The sequence below is a fragment of the Alligator mississippiensis genome, chromosome 13, assembly GCF_030867095.1.
Source record: "Alligator mississippiensis isolate rAllMis1 chromosome 13, rAllMis1, whole genome shotgun sequence".
NCBI lineage: Eukaryota > Metazoa > Chordata > Crocodylia > Alligatoridae > Alligator > Alligator mississippiensis.
In genome coordinates this window covers 9,939,243-9,960,068 of record NC_081836.1, presented here as the reverse complement: position 1 = coordinate 9,960,068, position 20,826 = coordinate 9,939,243, and the positions used below count along the sequence as shown (strand labels likewise).

Sequence of the window (20,826 nt, the reverse complement as noted above, 5' to 3'; positions counted from 1 at the left end):
CCCTTAGATGCATTCTGCAGGGAACATTTTAAAAATTCAAGTACTGTTTCTCTGTCCTTGCAGAGAACTCACCTTACAAAGCTGGCTTTAAAACAAAATCTCCTTGCCCAAGTATAGAGCAGTCCTCATAGTCCTCTACACAGCGATTCCATCGTAAAAAGGCTTTGCACATGGTAGTGTACCTGGAGCATTGTTGAAGTGCTGCCACCTGTGGGGACCCAAGGATCGACCAGAAACTTTCGTGGTTTGGGGGCTTGCATTTTTGGCAAGTCCCACGGATGGGCCTGTCAAGCAGTAACAGATTTCTCTTTCTCTCTCCACCTTTTTGGTCGTGTTCCTGTTGTCACAGCTGCTGAATACCTTGTCTGGTGATGCTGTCAGCTCAAGCTGGCTTCATCATTTTTTATGGTAGCCAGTCATCCAAACAGCTGCTAAATTAGGAGGGGACAGATGAAACGGTATTAATTATTGCTGCATAATTGACTGTGATTCTTTGTTGCGTAGCAGGAACACATTGAAGCTGTTAGCTGTTGTTGAAACTGCTCTCGGCTGTCTGTAATGCCTAGCATCTTTAGGTCACTCTCTTATCGGGCTTGGTTTATACCAGCAGATTTATTATTTTTTAAGGTGGAACATTAAGGAGAAGGGAGCTTGGCTGTATGAAGAAAAGCCTGGTATGTGGACAGCAGCTGTGGGAACATCATCTTAATATTCTCATTTCCAGCAGACACAGCTTAATAACATAAGCAGTATTTGATGTTTTTTGGGTAGCAAGTTAAGGATTTGCTGCCTCCTGTTTTAAGCCCAGATGAGCTTTCAAGTACAGGCTTAAAAACATGTAGAGCTCAATTTTCCATTTCTCAGGCGCTAGGCTGGGATGCACGCACCTGTCATAACTTGGGAAAAAAAGCAAAGGTTGATAAGATGCTTCTTGTCAGGTGGCGTTTTTTTCTCATTTATTTTCATTAAACCAATAGATGTCTACACTACGTAGTGGTCGTAAAAAGCAGCCAGCCAGTCCCGATGGTAGAGCCTCACCCATTAATGAAGACATCCGGTCCAGCGGCCGCAATTCTCCCAGTGCTGCCAGCACCTCCAGTAATGACAGCAAAGCAGATTCTGTGAAGAAGTCCACCAAGGTAAAAATCGCGTGGGATTGTTTTTCCTTGTACAACTCAGGACATTGGTCTGTGTTCAGTTCAGTGAGCCAACCTCGGGGCTTGGATCAAATCGGAGATCTAGGCTGGATAAGTAGGATTCTTGCTCTTTTCCTACATGCACAGGTCTGCAGGCAGGGAGATCTAAGCAGTTTCCTTGTTCAGGTGTTTGGGTAAGGGGGTGATTATACATAAAAGCACAGAGACCTCATGATAATAAGCATCATAGAAATATCTGTAAATAATCCCATTGCCCTTATTACAGGCATTAATGCCTCAGTTTGAGACCCAGACTCAACTCTGACCCTCTTGTAAATGTCCATGAGAAATGCTATACTCAACACAGGTATCTAGCTAGAATGCTCTTCATTTATTTACTAAAGGAAAGAATGCCCCATGCATCAGATTGCTGCTTCTGTTGTCTTTTCTGCATAATTACATGCCAGCTTATTTTGGGGAGAAGCCAACATTTTTTACTAAAAGGAACAAGGGCCCCTGCAGGAGACAGCTAAAGAAACTAAGTTATGGGAGGAGCCTTGTCATTGCCCCAAAATGGGAAAAGGGACACAAAACAGAGTAGGAATACATGATTTCATGGCATTGGAAGGTTGACTGCAGGGAGCATCAAGGTCACATAGAAGGAGTAAGGGTGTTTAAAACACAGCTTGTGGTCTGCAAAAGGGAGTAGGCAGTGATGTGGTAACATTTGCAAATAAAATCCAATCCAAAGAGGATCAGGAGGAACCTGAAAGAGACCTGACCAAGCCAGGGGGGTGAGCAGCATGACCAAAAGACAGGTGCAATTTAATGCTGATAAATGAAAACGATGTGCCTTGGAAAAATGTGAAATTTTCATGCACTTCACAGTGATCTAAATTAACTTGATTAACTCAGGAAAAAGGCCTGGGCATTATTTTAGACAGCTCAGTGAAGATGACTTCATTGTATAACTGTGTTCACATAAGAATTATTTGGAGGATTAGGAGGTATAAGTGGTGGGTCACGGAAGAACATATCATAATGCCATTATAGAAACAAATGATTTGGCCCCATCTGGAAGTATTGTACTGCATATGGGCCACTTCATCTCCAAGAAGGATATTGCAGAAGTAGAAGGAATTCAGAGAAAAGTGACAAGAATGTTTAGCAGCCCAGAAAAACTCTAGTGTTAAGAGAGACCAAAAGATTGGGATTTAGAACGGAGGCAAACAAGGAAGACGTGCTAAAAGTACATAAAATAATGGGTGACTTCAGAAGGCAGAAAAAGGGGTTCTCTTCTCCCTTTCTTCTGAAATAGAAACAAGGGGATGTTAATGAAATTGAAAACTAGGAGATCCAAAACCAGTCCAGTAGTGTCCTTTTCCACGCAATGTGTAATCGGTCTTTGCTATTTCTTGCCTTAGGATGTTGAGAGCTTAGCAAAATGTCAACAAATTGGTCAATGATATGAAGAGCAAGGCAGTATAAAGGCTTATCAACATGAGGAAAAAGCCCAGCATAGCTGCTTCAGTGGTAGCTTTTCCACACTGACTCTGTGTGAACTCATCCCCCACTAAGAACATCTCCATAGTGACTTAGGGTAGATCAGTTCTTGTGTCCTAAATGCACTCCCAAGCTATTTTCCAGTAGCGTCTCTATAATCTCCCAAGGCAGGCATGCCCTAAAGAAGTTAACCATTTTGAAAAGGCTATCAAACCTCTGACTTCGGGTCCTGAGCAGCTCTCAGCCTATTAGGACATGACTTTCATGGCAGGCAGATTTTCCCAAGTCAACTTCCTGAAAGTTTCCCTGCCCCTTTTTCTACAGCAATTTGTGCTAACCACTGTCAGAGACAAAATAATGGGCTACGTGGACCTGGGATCTGACCCCGTGGAATGGTTCCTGAGGCTTCATTTTGTATTTGGACTTAAGTATATTCTGCAGAAACATGAGTTTTAAAAACATTAGCCTGATGAGATGCGTCTCAGTTCAGTGCACTGACTCCATCCCAGTAGCCTGCAGTATGCAGGAGATGCTTGCAACCTGCTTCTCAGCTTATTGTCCTCAGAGGTAAAATCCTAGCTCTGTTCTGGGCGACCTGTGTAAATTTGGCCTGCAGAGGGAGCTGGCTGGACTGGCATGTGGATGAAAGCCCATTCAGAAACAGTTTCTGGAAGATGGGAAATGTATCGATAGCTCCAGAATACAGATTCCTTTCCCTTCTCCCTTTTGAATGGGGAAAGAGGCATATTGGATTACCACTAAACATGGACTAATCAGCCTCTGATCAGCTTCCCTGTGTCTGCAGGCACTTTTTTATGGGCACAAAGTCCTGCCAGAGCGGCCAGGGTCTCCTTTTAGCTCCACTTTTACTTCCTTAATAAACCGTGACTTTCTGTTTTTGGCAGAAGATAAAAGAGGAGGCATCATCCCCCCTCAAGAACTCGAAGCGGCAGCGAGAGAAGGCAGCTTCTGACACGGAAGAGCCGGACAGATCAAACGCCAAGAAGTCCAAAACTCAAGTAAGTCTCAGGAAGGAGCAGTCTTCTCCCTGCAAACAGGCTGCTCACGAGCAAAACTGGCTGTCCCCTGTCCTTCCCCATCCCCCTTCCTTCCCAGGGAAGGATAAAATCGAAACCCCAAAACCAATAACAAACCAAATACACAAGATTGATTTAAGCTACTTCAAAGTGCCAGAGCAGCACATTGTAATTGAATTTGCAGCTGGAAAGCAGCCTACTCCTTAATGTGTTCCTTCTGCTGGGAGAGGAAGGAAGCACGTGGGTAGGGATTGGACCCGGGCATCTTGTCTCTTTTTTTAGCGTTGGCATGCTCTTCTGTGTCGGGGCAAAGGTTGGTTTGGTCCTTCCGTCCCTTCCCTTCATTTTGTTAATGAGCCTATGTACAAATGTTGTTTTACTTTAAATTACTCTCCTTCCTCCACTGACTTGCACCTCCACACAGCAATCTACAGCTCAATCTATAGCGAATTAACAAAGCTAGAGACCATTTCAAATAGGCCCAGTTGCACCTTAGCAGCTTATTGCACCTGAGGTCTCTCTGGGACCTCCAGTTTAAAATAGAAGCCTGTCTATGTGAACAGAAACATTCAGAAAACCCATTTAAACCAATAACTGCTAGTTTAACTTCTTGGTGATCAGAGTGAAGATTAATTTACTGCAGGATAGTTTGGCTCCACATGTAATTGCCCAGGTTCACTCCCAAGCACTGGCTTTGGCTATGAGCCCCACATATTAATGTTGCTCATGCCCTGCGAGGTTCCTAGGGGAGGCTGTATGTAATGCAGTGCATCTGGGTATGACCGTGACATGCTGGGGAGCAGGCAGCTCCCCATAGCCATGTCAGAGGCAACACGGAGCACTTTTCCCTTTTCCCCCTGTCTCCACAGGAGATCAGCAGGCCCGACTCTCCCTCGGAGGGTGAGGGTGAGGGTGAAAGCTCTGATAGCCGCAGTGTCAACGATGAAGGCAGCAGCGACCCAAAAGACATTGACCAGGACAACCGGAGCACGTCACCCAGCATCCCCAGCCCCCAGGACAACGAGAGCGACTCGGATTCATCAGCTCAGCAGCAAGTGCTCCAGGCGCAGCCGCAGGTGCTCCAGGCACAGAACGGCTCTGCCCAGGCCCCACCTTCCACCCCACCGATATCCACCCAGCTCCCCACATCGATGCCAGCAGTGTCGAGCGCCCCCTCTGCCGCCGCCGCCCCCCAGGTTTCGCCGTCAGTGTCTCAGCCTCCCAGCCAGCCCCAGCCTCCAGCACCGCCACCACCTCACTCTCACATACAGCAGGCTCCTGCCCTGCACCCGCAGAGACTCCCCTCACCACACCCACCGCTGCAGCCCCTGAGCGTGTCGCAGAGTCAGCCCCAGGCTGCTGCATCAGCACAGCCCCACTCGCAGCCTCCACTCCATGGCCAGGCCCAGCCTCCCCCTCACGGCCTGCAAGCCCAGCCTCTTCTGCCTCACCCTGTACCCCCTCAGCCATTCTCTCTCCCCACGCAGTCTTCTCAGTCTCAGGTTCCCCTCCAGACACAGGCTCCTTCTCACTCTCACGCTGCTCTGCAGGTGCAAGCACAACCTGCCCTGCAAGCGCAGGCTCCACTGCAGCAACCCCAGCCCCCACGGGAGCAGCCCCTGCCCCCTGCACCCATGGCCATGCCTCACATCAAGCCCCCTCCCACCACCCCCATTCCTCAGCTTCCTACTCCACAGTCCCACAAGCACCCTCCCCACCTTTCTGGGCCTTCTCCATTCTCGATGAACTCCAACCTGCCGCCGCCTCCTGCTCTGAAGCCACTAAGTTCCCTTTCCACTCATCATCCTCCTTCTGCGCACCCTCCTCCATTGCAGCTGATGCCCCAGAGCCAGCCGCTGCAGTCCTCTCAAGCTCAGCCTCCGGTTCTGACTCAGAGTCAGAGCCTTCCACCATCAGCAAGCCACCCCTCCTCCGGGCTCCATCAGGTATCCTCCCAGACGCCCTTCTCTCAGCATCCCTTTGTCCCGGGGGGACCACCTTCCATCACCCCCCCATCCTGCCCCTCCACTTCCACTCCACCTTCCGTGCCTGGTATCCCCTGTCAACCTCCTGTCTCCACATCGGCGTCGTCCAGCGGAAACGTCCCAGTGGTCACGTCCTGCACGTTGCCGCCTATTCAGATCAAAGAAGAGGCTCCTGATGAGGCAGAGGAGCCAGAGAGCCCACCACCTCCACCCAGAAGTCCGTCACCTGAACCCACTGTGGTGGACACACCAAGCCATGCCAGCCAGTCAGCCAGGTATGGAGGGTGTCAGCGAGTTTTGTAAGGTGCACTTGGCCTTTCCACTCAGCAGAGCGATTGCTAGACTTCCACGTGTCGCTTGCTGGGCCAGACAGGGTTCAGTGTTGCAGCTTTGATGCTGCCAGCCTTGCAGTTGGGCTTTTGGTCTGTTAGGACATCTGGCTGGCCCCCAGCCTCTAAGTCCCTGATTAACATTTGGTTGAAACTGTGCTTAACAAGAATCTTGTCGCAACATAGTTGTTAGGAGCATAGCCTCCCTAACCAGTGTTAAGCCCTCTTCCCTGCCATCCCTTCAGCAGCCCAGTTGTATAAAGCACACTAGAGGCAAGATCCTGAGTCCCCTGCACCTGAGACTTGCTGTAGGAACTTGTGGATTGTGTAGCAGGAACCTTGCAGTTATGTGCTGTCTCCCTTTGCCCCCTTTGCTGCCCTCCCAGTGTAGTTATTCCCTACAGAGTTCAATTTACTTTGTCACCCCGTGATTTTTAGTCTTCAGTCTAATGCCTCTTTTTGTACAGTAAGACAGTGAAACCAATTACTTAATGGCAGTTTGAATTGTAGGAGATTTTCAAAAGCACAACGAGAAATTATCTACCCTGCAAGCTGGATACATAATTCACATTTGTGCCTTTGGAAATCAGTCCCTGTCTCTGCAGCATGAGTTAGCTATCACCAATTTTCCAGGGAAGAAAAAGCCCCAGCCCAGCACCGTTTGGATCGTAGTTTTCTGACAGGGCATTATAAGTCTCATTTGGGAGCAGAAGCTAAGCAATGCTGCTCCTGCCAGAGGCCAATCTGTAGAGTAACCTCATGGCACAGTTCCTGTCTTGGCATTACTGTAAATCCTGAGTGTTCCTTAATCCTGCTTTGATGTGGAGCTGTTAAAACCCAGATCTGTTTCTTTCTCAGGCCTAAACTCTTTCTGCACATGTCTCTCTCAGGTTCTATAAACACCTGGACCGCGGCTACAACTCCTGCGCGAGAACGGACCTGTACTTCATGCCTCTGGCAGGATCCAAATTGGCCAAGAAGAGAGAGGAGGCAGTTGAGAAGGCCAAGAGAGAGGCAGAGCAGAAAGCAAGAGAAGAGAGGGAGAGGGAGAAGGAGAAGGAGAAGGAGCGGGAGAGAGAGCGGGAGCGGGAAAGAGAAGCGGAAAGAGCCGCGGTAGGTTTGTCCTTTGCATCACAGGGTGCGGCAGAGGGCTGGATTAGAAGGTGGATGTAAAATGTTGTGTGTGCGTTTGCCCACTTGCCTGACCGTGTAGCGCAGGACAAAGTGCAGCCTGGAGGAGACGGCTGGGTACATGCAAAGTTCAAGAACAGAAAAGGGTTGGAGGCAAGGATGGGGGTTGTTGACTGTGGCATTGCAACATTTACCTGGCTTGTCTTAGGCTCTTCCCGCTCCTAGTGCTTTAATGGGAGAAAGTGCAGTCTGGGGGCTCAACGTGGCCTGGGATTCATCCAGCATTTTGAAGATGAGCAGCGATACCTAAGTGCAGTTAGCATCTCCTGTTGTGGGCCATTGGTTCCTTAGTGATGCAGGCACAGGCTGCCTGAGCCTACAAGGCGTATCCTTTAGTTGCTGCCTCTGCAATTCCAGGTCAGGCTCTGGAAATAGGACATAAAGGCCGTGTGAATTTGCAATATATTTGACGGAAGAGCATCCTGGTTTCTGACGAAAGGCCTGACCACACATTTTTAGAGCTTTTACAGTATAACCTCTGATGGATTTATTTTGTTTTTAAACAACTTTACTTTGCTTTTTACCACCAAACCCCGGGGCCTGGTGAGAGACAGTAGAGCACGTCAGGGTTCATTGAGGGCTGGGAGATTGGCTTGCAGTGGCCTCATAACAACGCTGCTTTGCTCTTGTCTTTGCAAAACAGCCCGTGAAGGTGTCTCTTTTCCTGGTTTGCATATGGGACTTCTCACAGGTTTGAGTCATGGCAACTGCACCTCTCGCATGGTCCATAGTAATTAGAAGCAGCAGCTACATATAGCCGCCAAGCCCTTTCACCTGCCAGGATAGGATATGACTTCCCCCAACCCCTTACGGGGGGTGTCTCAATTTGAAACTGATACAAAACCTGAATTCATGGAAACAAGATTCTTTGGATAATCATAGTGTCTCTTTGGGCTCCTCCACGTGGCATGCTTTTCCTCAAAGTGTTGTGGGAGGCTTCAGCTGCTGCAGGTCGTGGAGTTGTGCTCCCTTCAGTTTGCTCCTTTCTAGAGCTTGGTGGGGGGAGGCACTTTGGGGGCAAAGCTGTTGGAGGGGCTGTCTCCACCCATTACTGCCTGTAGAGATGTGCAAGTTCTGTAGGTTCATTGAGGCTACAGAGCCCAGGGGGGAAGAGGGAAAGTCAGGTTTGTCCCTAAGACCCAGAGGAACATGAAGCTCTGGGATGAGTCATTTGAACATACCGGCTATGGTGTATTCTGAACCACTGTGAAAGTGGGAGCGCATCTGGGTTGGTTTTTATTACACCAAGCTGGTTGAACTAAAGTCTCTCCCCTTCTCCATTTCTTGCAGCAGAAGGTATCCAGTTCCTCCCACGAAGGTCGCCTCGGGGAATCCCAGCTCAGCGGACCAGCCCACATGAGGCCTTCGTTCGAACCTCCGCCCACAACCATTGCCGCCGTTCCACCATATATTGGTCCGGACACACCTGCATTACGGACTCTCAGCGAGTACGCCCGTCCTCACGTCATGTCACCAACCAACCGCAACCATCCCTTCTTTGTTCCCCTGAACCCCACTGATCCACTCCTGGCCTACCACATGCCCGGCCTTTACAACGTGGACCCAACCATCCGGGAACGGGAGCTCCGAGAGCGGGAGATCCGGGAGCGAGAAATCAGGGAAAGGGAGCTGAGGGAGAGGATGAAACCTGGCTTTGAGGTGAAGCCCCCGGAACTAGATGCACTGCACCCAGCTACCAACCCCATGGAGCATTTTGCCCGGCATGGCGCACTGACTATCCCCCCAACGGCAGGACCTCACCCTTTTGCTTCCTTCCACCCGGGTTTGAACCCTCTTGAGAGGGAGAGACTCGCACTGGCAGGCCCTCAGTTACGGCCTGAAATGAGCTACCCCGATAGACTGGCGGCAGAGAGGATACACGCTGAGCGGATGGCCTCGCTGACAAACGACCCGTTGGCGCGGCTCCAGATGTTCAATGTGACGCCTCACCACCACCAACACTCACACATACATTCACATCTACACCTTCATCAGCAGGACCCGCTACACCAAGGTGAGCCCAGGGTCGGAGCAGTGCTCTTCCCCAAGGGGTTGGAAGCACCTGCTTCTGCAGTGAATGGTCTGCCCAAAACAGTCATGTCCCAAGACTCTGGAAGTACATGAACAGTGAAATCTCCAGCTCTGTCAACACAATGCTGGTACCTGGGTCTGTGAAAGCATGTGGCGCAGGGGTATGGCTCCACCACATCGTAGCATTGTTTTTCACCTGTGTATAGAAAAGAGAACTTGATTGTGTTTGATCTCACGTGAACACACAACTTTTCTTGACCACATGGGAGAGAAAATCACAGCAGAGGAAAGCTAGACTACAGCCATGCTGAAATACATGAGTTGTTTTTGTCAGTTAGGGAGTGCTTCTCTTCAGAAGTGATGCACTAACGTTGGTACTTCGCACACGGGCTACTTAATACAGCCTTGTGTTGCGATTGAGTTAGAGTCCTGTGCAGCACAGGGCAAGGTTTAAGCAGCTAGGCATACTCTTCACACACTGAAGACTTGTGAGAAATTCTCCCATTGTTGGTCTAGAGCAGTGGTTTTCAGCCTTTTTAGACTTGAGGCACCCCTGGATAGACTAGAGCAGCCGTTCCCAATCTGTGGTACAGATACCACCAGTGGTACACGTTAACAGATTTATTATAATTACTTTATATGAGAAAAAATTGCTGGTGGTACTTAAGGTTGTATCATTTTAAACTGGTGGTGCGCAATCTGTCAGTTTGGGAACCGCTGGACTAGAGGACCCCCTTGGAAAATGCCAGCTCTTAATTTTCATTCTTTTTTGCCTAGAGAAAAACAAGAGAGCACTTTTTTTCTGTTGCAAAGGACTCAGAACGGTCGCAGCTGCAGGTTTCTGTTTGAAATCTCTGGGTTTATCTTGTAAATCCTGGTTGTAAAGCTAACAGTGGTAACATTGTGTGGCACACTTGAAAGGATCTCAAGACACTCTAGGGTCCGTGGCACCCTGGTTGAGAATCGCCGGTCTAGAACACGGGCAGTTGATTTGGTGGTAGCAGCCATGGGCACCTCAGTGTAGACAGCACGTATTAGGTGACCCAGTGGATAAAACCCCTTAGGCTTTATACCCCATTTAGCATTCATCTCCTGTGAGCCTCCTAATGAGCCTGGGAAGCACTGAAGGTTAGCACCATGATGTCATGGGAACATGAGCTGTCACCACCCAGAAAACTGGAGGCTTGGAGTGGTATTACTGTGTTATAAATCCACCGCTACAGCACCATGGGATACAAGCCCATGCACTTGAACACCCAGCTCATCTTTCTGATTTCTCTGAGGTGTGCATATATATCTCATGCCCACTGATCACAGGTAATCACAGGGTGATGACAGTAAGTACCTCGGCTGTCTTGGGAGGTGATTGTTGGTCTAGAGATGGACATTGTCAGTAATCAGCAAGTTAGCCAAGTTGTCCCTGCCCAACAGCAGTGTGTTCATTTCCCAATTCAGAAACCAGGGTGACCTGATGCAGAAGATCCCAGCATACATTGAGTGCTGTAATACCCAGTCAGACAGGCATGAGACCTTTCAAAGTCAGCAAGGAGACAGACTGGCATGTGAAGGGGGTGGGGAGATTTAGTAGGTGCTATGATAACTTTTCTAGGTTTATGAAAAATGAGGAAGGTGGAAGTAGATGAGAGCACTAGGGGCAGTGGGAAAGGGAAGTTTTAAAGAATCAAAGATGCCAAATGAAGCAAACTGGAGAGGAGGGCTATGCAAACTGTCTTGCTGTCCTGTTGGGGTTTCTGGAGGAGGCTGTGGGTCCTTGTCATCACAGTGAAGGGCTACAAGACTCTAGTCATCCTCCTATTTGTCCTGACTGCATCCGTGCATGAAACCAATGTAAGGGCTGGTGCTGAGTGACATAGAGATGTTGTAGAGTTTTCATCTGTGGAAGTTTTTAATTGGAAGTCATACTGATGATTGTATGAGATGATTTATCTAGGGAAGATCCTGCCTTGAGCCCAGGGTTGGACTGTATGACAGACTTCCTAGGCTCCCTTCCAGCTGTCTTGTTCTGTGATTCTCCAGCTTCCTAGCTCAGAGAGATCTGCTTTATACCGTTAACTCCTGCTGGTCATTCATCCTGCTACAGCCCCATCCTTCTGCCTGGGTTGCCAAACCTCTAGGATTGCCCTGGAGTCTGTAGGAATTAGATATAAATCTCCAGGAGACTGCTGAGAGTTACCCAGGAGATAAATGATAGGGCATTCATTAAAATAATATTAAATGTTGAATCTGATTTATACAGTAGTCCAGTGGGTTTTTAAAATGTAATGTGCATTTGCCTCCCTGATGTAAAGTTATTAATGTCATTATGTCATGTGATGAAACCTCCTGGAATAGATTCAACCAGAGTTTGGCCATGTAACTTCAATCCACTTACCTGTATGGGCTGTACACTATGCGATAGCAGTATTGTAGCGCTCAGGAAGTGTTGGAACCTCTGCACAGTTATTGGAAATCAGCACTGTCCGAGGAGCGAGCCAGGCGTGGGTGCCTCAAGCCAGCACAGCGGCAGAGTTGTGTAAGGGCAGCCCATGCACACCAAGACTTGTTCTGCCTTTGTCTTTGGACTACAAGGCCTTTTTGGCCCCATCAGGTGTGTGTAGAGCATCAGCAGAAGGAACGCAGACAGGACTGACGCACGCCCGCGTCCCCTCTGTGCCACAGAAGAGAGTGCTCTGCAGGCTGGCTGTCGGTCGCCTGGTAGATGGTTCCCCATTGGAAAAGCTGTGAAATGGGTAGCTCTGCAGATCCAGCAGCCCTGCTGTGTGAGCTGTTACTAGAGGGGGGCTGCAGCCATCGCAGGCCACGCAGACTAGTGTCAGGTGCAGTAGTCAGTGGGAGGGGTGAGAGAATTGATTTCTTCAGTCCCTCCATATGCCATCCACCCAAATATTTGGGCACCTTGCAGCTGGAGGGAGTTTTTCGTTACGTCTGTCATCACAGAGCTCCTTTATTTAAGCTTGCCATGGAGAGGGGCTTAGGAGAGATATTGTAACGGGCCTTGTTATTTAAAAATATTTTGCAAGCGCATTTTAAGATCGTGAAAAAGGCCTGCTGAAGGGACTTGGTACCTAGTTAGCGGCCAAGGCAGGGATTAGAAAGCTGCTCGTTTGACCGAGCTTGTCATTACGTAGGTAATTTGCAGGGTGCTCGACTGAATGCAGATTTCCCAAATTTTCTGAGAGCAGATGGGTGCAAGCAGGTTAACCGAGGCAGTTAAACAAGACAGCAAAGGATGCAGCTGCAGCCAGGTCAGAAATTAAAGTGATTCAAGTACATGGCATACAGTTCCTTGGACAGCAGGCTGCAAATGTACTTTTTGCGCAGACAAATACAGCATGACGACTCTTGGAGCACATGCATTAAAAGAGAGAGCGTAGCCACTTTCAGAGCTGGGGAAGGAATGAGAGCTGCTGCAGGAAGAGCCACGCTGCATCAAAAGAAGCCAGAGGATGCGCACTTTTCTATAGACACATACCCCAGAGGGGCGGTGTTGGTGCTGTACCTGAAGTCACTGGCTGGCTGCACTGTGAGCTTCTCTAGATGCTGTCTTGCAGATTGTGAGGGGCAGGGTTGACATTGGTGCATCTGAAGTTTTACAGATTGTTAACAGGATGGACTGAAATCAGCTGTATACCTTCAGATCCTGAAGTGATGAAATACGGTCACTTTTCAAGGTGAAGTGGTTACTAGCTCATTTGGAGCATGCTCCCACCCTTCCTCTCCCTAGGTTTATACCTCTGGTTAATTGTTAGCTAATTAACCATCAGGAGCGAAACACATCTGTGAATCTAACATGGACGCTGCACAGATGTTTTTTCTTGGTCATGCACATTGCTGATACACTCTCAGGCCCAGTCTGAAGGCTGCTGTGGACAAACAGTATAGTTACTTTGAGAGTATTTGCAATCAGTTGTGGTTTATCTATGCTTGAAAGTTAATCTGGGTTAAGGTAGGGTGGGAAGTTAAAAGCACGGTAGCTTTTCTAGAATAGCTTCATGCTATTATTTTGGAATAACTCCATGTATAAGCAGGCCCCTAGAGTCAGTTACTGCAAACAGGGAAATCACTGAAACACAATTCACCTGGGACTATTGCTAAACAAAGAGGTGAGCCTCATGAGGAAATAGGGGGAAGAAAGGATCAGTCGTATGGCCAGGCCGCCTTGCCATACAGTTGCTCAGCTTGTATGTGCTTTGTAGCCAGCAGAGAAGTGGGATAGAAATGGTTTTGGGGCTGGGCTGTGCTTCCTGCCAATTTGCCATCTCGCTGCCAACCCTCAAAATTTAAATGCATGGGATTTGTCAAGCTTGGATGGGTAAATATTTTTGTGGTTTTGTCAGTGTCATGTTTTACATCGACTTCATGATGTGACAGTGGAGAAATTGTCTGCAAGTGAGAGCAAGTAAGTGGGGGAGTATTGGTTTCCACCCTCCTTCTCCACCCCTCTTCCCCCACTTTTACCAGCAAGGTGCAGGCAGCTTCCCTGGAGGTGACACTGCCTGGCTAGGGGAATGAAGGCTTTGTCCGCTTTGTGTCTTTCAAGAGCAGTGTTAGTGGAGGTACGAGCGCACAGCTAAACCTTTGCGTCCCAAGCACTGTCTAGGATCTCTTGACCTGCATTTGTGTATAAGCATGAAGCAAGACATTTCTTTCATGAAGTTGACATGAAAATCATAGGAAGGACCCCATAATATGCAGGTCGGCGCATGGAGGAAAGGCAAGAATGAAGAATAAGAACTGAGCAGTGCCAGGGTTTTATGGTGCATTGTCCACTGTCATTACTGAGCATGGGCACGTGACTGGTGCAGAGTTAATATAACAGCATGTTCAAGCTTGATTTGTTTTATTTTGTAGCGTCTGTTTGCAAAGGATGGGAAAAAACATCTGGCTCAAAGGGGTATCTGTTTGCAGGGACAAGGGTTATACCTAACAGTGAATCCACCAGGCTTGTGAATCAAAGGAAAATATAGTTTAAGGGGGCGGGGAATGAAAAAGGAGAACGAGCAGAGATTTTGCAGGACAGGTATCGACAAAAGCAAATATCTATAGCCATGATTCCCATATAAGTCCTTGGGAAAAGTGGACTCTCAGAGCCATGTGGGGCTGATTAGCAGACTCACTGCTGAAGCCTGAGGTGGGAAGGGTGCTAAAAGTGAAAGCTTTAAGTGGTTTTGCTATTTGATTTTTCCTGTTACTTGGTAGATTTGTTTCTCCTTGTTGAGGCTGAAAAGCCCTTGGTTGTTGCTTTAACAATTAAGGCTGTTTGGCAAGCAGATGTCACTTCAAACACTTGAAGATAGAGAAGTGGGTTTCAAGTCGAATGGAGCTAAGCTGGTAATTACACATCAATTAGGCCAAATACTGCTCCAGCTCAAGTGGTAACATGGCTTTTGATCCCTGAACAGTAAACAGTTCATTTACCTTCCTTTTCTCCTTCTTCCCTAGGTTCAGCAGGACCTGTTCACCCACTGGTGGATCCCTTGGCAGCTGGACCCCACTTGGCACGCTTTCCCTACCCACCCGGTACCATCCCTAACCCATTGCTAGGGCAGCCACCCCACGAGCATGAAATGCTGCGACACCCAGTCTTTGGTGAGAACACTTCACCGGCCTTCCTACCAGCAGCGCTCTGATCTGAACCATGGTGGCTTTTCTCTGGGTCCAGATATACAGTTGGAGGGATTGGGGACTCTGAATTCCCCTTTGCAGTTCTTCCACTGTTTTTTGAGCTGAACATTTTTATGCTGTATTTCCATTGAAGTCCCCGCCACACAAACACACACCTCATTACCAGGCCTCTTCTGTTGGAACAAAGTTCTCGTGGTGTGTTTTCAGGAGGCCACGTGGTACAGTGGTTAGAGTAGGCGCGAGTCCAGAATTCAGGATTGTATTTCCTGTTCTACCACCGACCTGCCGTATAAACTTGGGTGGGTTCCTTTACAGTTCTGTTTCCCTATCTGCAGAACAAGAATGAGGGTAACGCTCTGCTTACCTGCCTCGTGAGGGTAGCAAGAGCCAGTTCGTGTCTAAATAAAGATTGTGTCTCTTGCAGGTACCCCCTATCCACGAGACCTGCCTGGTGCCATCCCACCTCCAATGTCAGCGGCCCATCAGTTGCAGGCCATGCATGCCCAGTCAGCAGAACTGCAGAGACTGGCAATGGAGCAGCAGTGGCTGCATGGGCACCCCCACATGCACGGTGGACACCTACCAAGTCAGGAAGATTATTACAGGTGAGAGGCACCAGCAGTGCTACAGGTAGCAGCTTTCTGTTTCTACTTTCCCTGACTGCTTCCCTCCAACCTCCAACCTACCTAGCCTATTAAGCGTGCTGGAGATGACTGTGACGTGTTCATTAAAGGTTATGAAGCTTTCAGGAAAACCTAATCTTAGATTCAGAGGGTCAGGCAGACATTGGGCATTAGATCAGAATACCTGGGACATGCAGTAAATTAGCTGAATCTTGCTCTGCGGGATTAATTCTGCTTTCAGTAACATTCGTTATGATTGCTGCTTCCTGCCGCCTCCTTGTGAGGGCAGGGAAAGATCCCAGAGGCTTTCACCACCATTGTTTGTCAGTAAAAACAGACCTGACGAAGAATGTCTTGCTTTTAAAAGCTTGTCGAACTGTCTCCCAACTACACAGTTGGCCCAATAAAAGATATCACCTTAGAAATCCTTACCAGCCAATAACAAATTACTAAAAAAGAACAGTAGGTGAAATTGTGTGAATAATGTGCACATAAGAAGAGTGGTAGAACAGAGCTGGATGAAGTTTCTCCCAAAATTATGATGGGGATTTTCTTCCCAGTTGCCCTCTTTGGGGTGACCCCTTCTCATTTTGGCTGCTTTGACGGTCTGTCTGCTAAGAGAGGACGGCTGCTGCATTCAGCAGGGTTGCCTTTGCTCTAAGCACCGTAAGCGGACAAATGAGAAGCATGTTGTAAACCAGTCTCCCTATCTCCTTTGGTGTCTGAGCCTTGTCTGCGTTATGGGAATTTGACATTGGCTGACAGTGCTGGAGGCAACCAAGCTGATACTGAAGGCAGTTGATCCGCCAGTATAGATAAGGACAAAGTTTGTTTCCCCCTGTTCTTGGGCTCCTTTTGTCCATAGTTGATGAGCTTGATAATGTCAAGAAGGCCCCCACAGAGGAAGAACCTCAGTTCCTATGACAGACCGTCGTCTTCACCACTATGGTTGTCCTTTTGTTCTGAGCAGCCAGGCCTCTTGTCCCCCTTCATGACATTTGGATACCACTCCACACTGCTTTTGTAGTGACGTGTAACAGCACGAGCAACTGCCTTGTTGCAGCCTCGGGCTGTGTGCCCTTTGTCTGCTAAAATGAGTTTTCTTTCTCTTTCAGTCGACTGAAGAAAGAAGGCGACAAACAGTTGTAATAAATTATTTATTTCTATTGCCGGCTTATGGAAACCCCAGTCCTTGGGAAGGAATGGAACATTTTTACATACAAATAAGAGCTGCAAAAGCAAAAGAATATCTTATAAAAATTTCTTTATATATTTAAAACAAAAAGAAAAACAACCCCCCCCAACAACTAAAGACTTATCAGCGTAAATAGTGTTCATTTGTAGAGAAGATTTCTCAAGACTGGTGTGGGTCTCCCTGCATGACAACCTATTCAGAAGCCTATTGAAAAAAATACAGGACTGTATGGAGTATTCAGAGAACTTCCCTGCAATCTTGTTTTTTTTTTTCCCCTGTTAGTTTTGAGTAGGTGCTAGAATCAGGCTCACGACACAAGTCACTGTATGTGAAGAGACACTCAATGCATCTATATCTATTAAAAAAAAAACCAAAAAAAAAAACAAGAATTGCAAGTAGGTGACATAACAAGCTCTGAATCCAAGTGCTATAATAATAAAAATCTACTTTTATTTTAATACATTGTAGGAAATCTTCATAATTTTAAAGAGAGCTCAGTTCTGCAGCATGGCTTTTTAAGTCTGTAAATAACTTTTTTGGGTAGGGGGGAGGAAAAACGAAACAAAACTCCGCAAATGTTAATCTTGATTTTCAGTAACATCACGAATTGTGAATTCCTACCTGGTATTGACAGAATACAGAGTTGATTTTTTAATAAAAATAAATATATATAATTATCCCTTTAATTAAAGGGAAATGATGGGTGTCAATAATTTCAAATGGGCAAAAGCTTGAAATTTGGTTTGGTATCAGCTATAAGCATTAAAGAGAGTTGCAGGGATAATGTTACAAATGACTGTTTCTGTTTTAGGTATTTTTTTTCCCCATTAGCATTACACCTCTTTCTTTTCTGTCATGATTTTGATTGATTGAGTTCTGTTTCCCAGTGGTACAGATGTCCCTTGGAACTAACTCCCCCGTTCTGTATCTAATATAGGGGTTAACCTTACATTTTGGCTATAATATGTCTCCTTCCTTTACCTTTTAAAACAACCAGGCAATTGGATCACCTGGTTCAATTTGTTTTAAACGTCCCTTTTTTACATGTAAGAAGTAGAAAGAATTTAAAAAAAATATATCTTGTCCTTTTAAAAATGATCCAAAGCTCTGGCCTTTGAAAGTCAGGGTTTTATATGCATGGACAGAACTTTTTTTTGGCCGTGGACTGCTTTCTCTAGTTTTTGTACTGATAGGTTTTTAACGAGAAGGACAAGGCAATTGGATCTGCTGATCAGCTCTGTGTAAAGCTCTTCCGCAAAGTCCTATCTTCATTTCACTTTTTTAAGTGAAGGCTGCCATTCTCTTTTTTTTTTTAAACTGATGCACAGGTTTATGCATCACTTGCTGCTTGGGGATTAGGCGAATCTGTGTACAGTAATGTTTGCCGATTCCCAACACAGCAGGTTTATGCCTAACGGCCCTGGTTGGCTGGTAGCTGGTGTGTGTCAGTGGATGGCAAATGCAGAAAAGAGAAACGGCCCGTGCAGTGGAGCAGCAGGCAACATTTTTGCATGCAACTCTGCTCCGTCTGCACAGACGCACGGCTCTTGCACTTGCCTGCACCCCATATCGAACTTGGTTTTGTTTCTGCTTTAGCCCTCGTGCTTTTGCCAAGGCAGAGGGTAGTGGATCCAACGGACATCTTAATCTGCTGGCCACATTTTCTACTGGTGCACAACCTTTTCCATTCTCTCTCTTAACTCTCGAGGGCTCTGTCTCTGCCGTTGTAGACTGTTATATGTGGTGGTCGTGTCATAGGAGTGTACAAAGCCATGTTAAATAAACTTGTAGTTAATCATTCATCCTGGGTGGAGACAGCAAGGTGTGCGCAGCGCTGTAACCACCACAGACTAGCGTCAGCGCGTTATGGTTAATGGTTGCACTGATGGGCAGATGACGACCTCAGCTTATAAACTGAAACCTTCATTGGGGAATTTCAGTTACTGTCTGCCCATCTTTGTGAAAGGGGAGGAAAAGGCTTGTTGCAATTCTGTCGGACTGTCCTCCCCCCACCTTGGCTTCCAGTTTCTTTTAATTGTTTTTCAGTCCCTTAATGGTAAGTCAGTCCCATGAGAGCCCCTGCGTTTGAACTCTAGTGTTTGGTATCTGGGGGCTCCTATAGACGTGCAGGGAGCCGGCTCCGACGTGCCGGAAAACCAGCGCATTGGAGCAGACTCGATTAATTAAACTTAATTACCGCACTCCAGCAGACTCCAGTGTCATGTGTACCAGCATCCCTCATGCTGAAAACTGGTGGCAAGTTCAAACACCCTGTTGCCATTTTTCAGCATGGGGGATGCTGATGCATGTGACACTCGGGTGCTTTTAATTAGTGCAGCTCGCTAATTAAAGCGCCCCCCAACGTCTCCCAGAGCACGTGTGAAACTGCCTTGGCTTTGGATACCAAGAGATTCAACACAGAACCAGTAACAGTAGCAAGTCTGCAGTTCCTCAGGTTGTCTGCTGTGATCAGGTGAAGAAGGAATAGCACCTGTCTAGTACATACCATTTTGAAGCTCAGCTCATGGTACAGGTGCCACCAAGATTTCCCTGGTCAGAGGAGACGGAGCATCCAATAATACCAAAGGGGGGCTGAATGAAATGAATTGAATTTGAATTTTTCCCCCACAACTATCCAGGATTGTGGGAGGCAGGAATACCACCCATTTCATTTGACCACCCTACCTCCTTACTTTGTTGTCAGATCTGTTTTTACTAACAAAAAGATGCTGATTCATTCATTGTTCTTTCTCTCCCCCTCAGTTTTTCCAAACAGCAAAACTACTGCTTTTACAATCACTATTCAGAAGCAATTAGTTGATCATCTTTTCCGCTCGGCATTCTGACAACCTTTTCTTTTAACATCCTTGAGCGCAGAAGCAACGAAGTCCTTCCTTCTCAAATGGATGATTAACTGCAACTTTTATCTGCAATGGCTTTTGAAACCATCTTGGTGTTCGATGCCCTGTTATAAACCACCCAAATCTTTTGGTTTCCTTTCAGAAAAATCTTTTATTATTATTTTTTTTTCCCCTCTGTTTGGAAGGTTTTATTTTTTAAATTTTGCTTTAGTGTTTTTGAAACGTCTCTCTTGTTCTATGTCGTCATGGTTGAGCTTGTTTCACTGCACCGTTAAGCAGAGTGTACATTCTGACTGCTACATTTATATATATCTTGAAGCTTAATGTATATATGAGTAGTTTGCCATGGGATAACACAGTGTAAACAGAGTAGAAACCCAGAAATCGTGACTTCTGTGTTCTCTCCATTTGAGTATTTTGTAATTTTTTTGAAATATTTGTGGACATAAATAAAACCAAGCTACACTACAGCAGCCAGGTTTTGCCTGTATGTGGAGTGTGTCTGTTACTTGCTGTGAGTGGGAGAGGGTGTTTCTGCCTGGTGTAATAAGGGGGACCAGTATGACGGTGTTGTCCAAACCTCCAGCAGAAAGCAGGTCTGTCTCAAGCCGTGACTGTCTTTGGTTATAGTGGTTAAAAGGGGCAAGTGTAATGCTGTATGCAAGGGCTAGCGTCCTGACCAAATTTCAAGATGCATAATTGCATTATGTCTACCTGAGGCTAGCTGCAGTCCCCAGGGAAAGCCCGGCATAAAATTGACATCTGCTTAGGCTAAGGAATGAAACAGAGAAGCACATACACTTCAGGGATATTTCAAATGCCGTTGTCGCGCATGTAATAGAGCTGTACTGTGCCACTGATGTAGCTATGATCAAACTGGTTGTTAAATCTGAGTGAAGCATGAGAGGGAGATCGCTGCATCAGGTTTGGTGGAAAGGAGGTGACTGCTCTTTCATCTCCCCTTTACATCAACTCGTAGGCCAAAAGGTGTTTGAAAACTTCTGCTCTGCTTTAGAGCGCAGCTTGAATGTATTCCTAATGCAGTTTGCTCTTGAGCACTGCTTCCACACTGCTCTGGTTTGCTTAACCCAGTTTGACCACCATCAAGTTTTAAACGTGGGAGGCTTTGTCAGGATTAACTGGACCAACCAGCAGTCTGTGCTATCCTTAACCAGAGCAGCCAGAAAGCAGCAGAAGTTTTGCAGGGAAAATTCTCAAAAGAAAATGTTTGCAAAAAAATTGAGTAGAATATTTGAAAATCTTCACATATAACTCATACCCCTGAGGCC

At 47.0% G+C, this 20,826-nt stretch overlaps 1 protein-coding gene across 5 annotated transcripts in view; it reads left to right on the top strand.

The window, feature by feature from the left end:
- RERE (arginine-glutamic acid dipeptide repeats) overlaps positions 1-20,007 on the top strand; it is a 378,810-nt gene extending 358,803 nt beyond the window's left edge. For 4 of the 5 annotated variants that reach the window (XM_059716437.1, XM_059716438.1, XM_059716441.1 and 1 more), the window contains 8 exons: positions 978-1,139; positions 3,545-3,658; positions 4,546-5,936; positions 6,881-7,103; positions 8,472-9,195; positions 14,676-14,822; positions 15,283-15,463; positions 16,597-20,007. In XM_059716437.1, coding sequence (XP_059572420.1) covers positions 978-1,139; positions 3,545-3,658; positions 4,546-5,936; positions 6,881-7,103; positions 8,472-9,195; positions 14,676-14,822; positions 15,283-15,463; positions 16,597-16,630 — 2,976 coding nt within the window. In that variant the 3' untranslated portion in view covers positions 16,631-20,007. The remainder of the gene's footprint in view (positions 1-977; positions 1,140-3,544; positions 3,659-4,545; positions 5,937-6,880; positions 7,104-8,471; positions 9,196-14,675; positions 14,823-15,282; positions 15,464-16,596) is intronic. The other variant, XM_059716439.1, reaches the window with a different exon arrangement.
- The last annotated feature ends 819 nt before the right edge of the window (positions 20,008-20,826 follow it).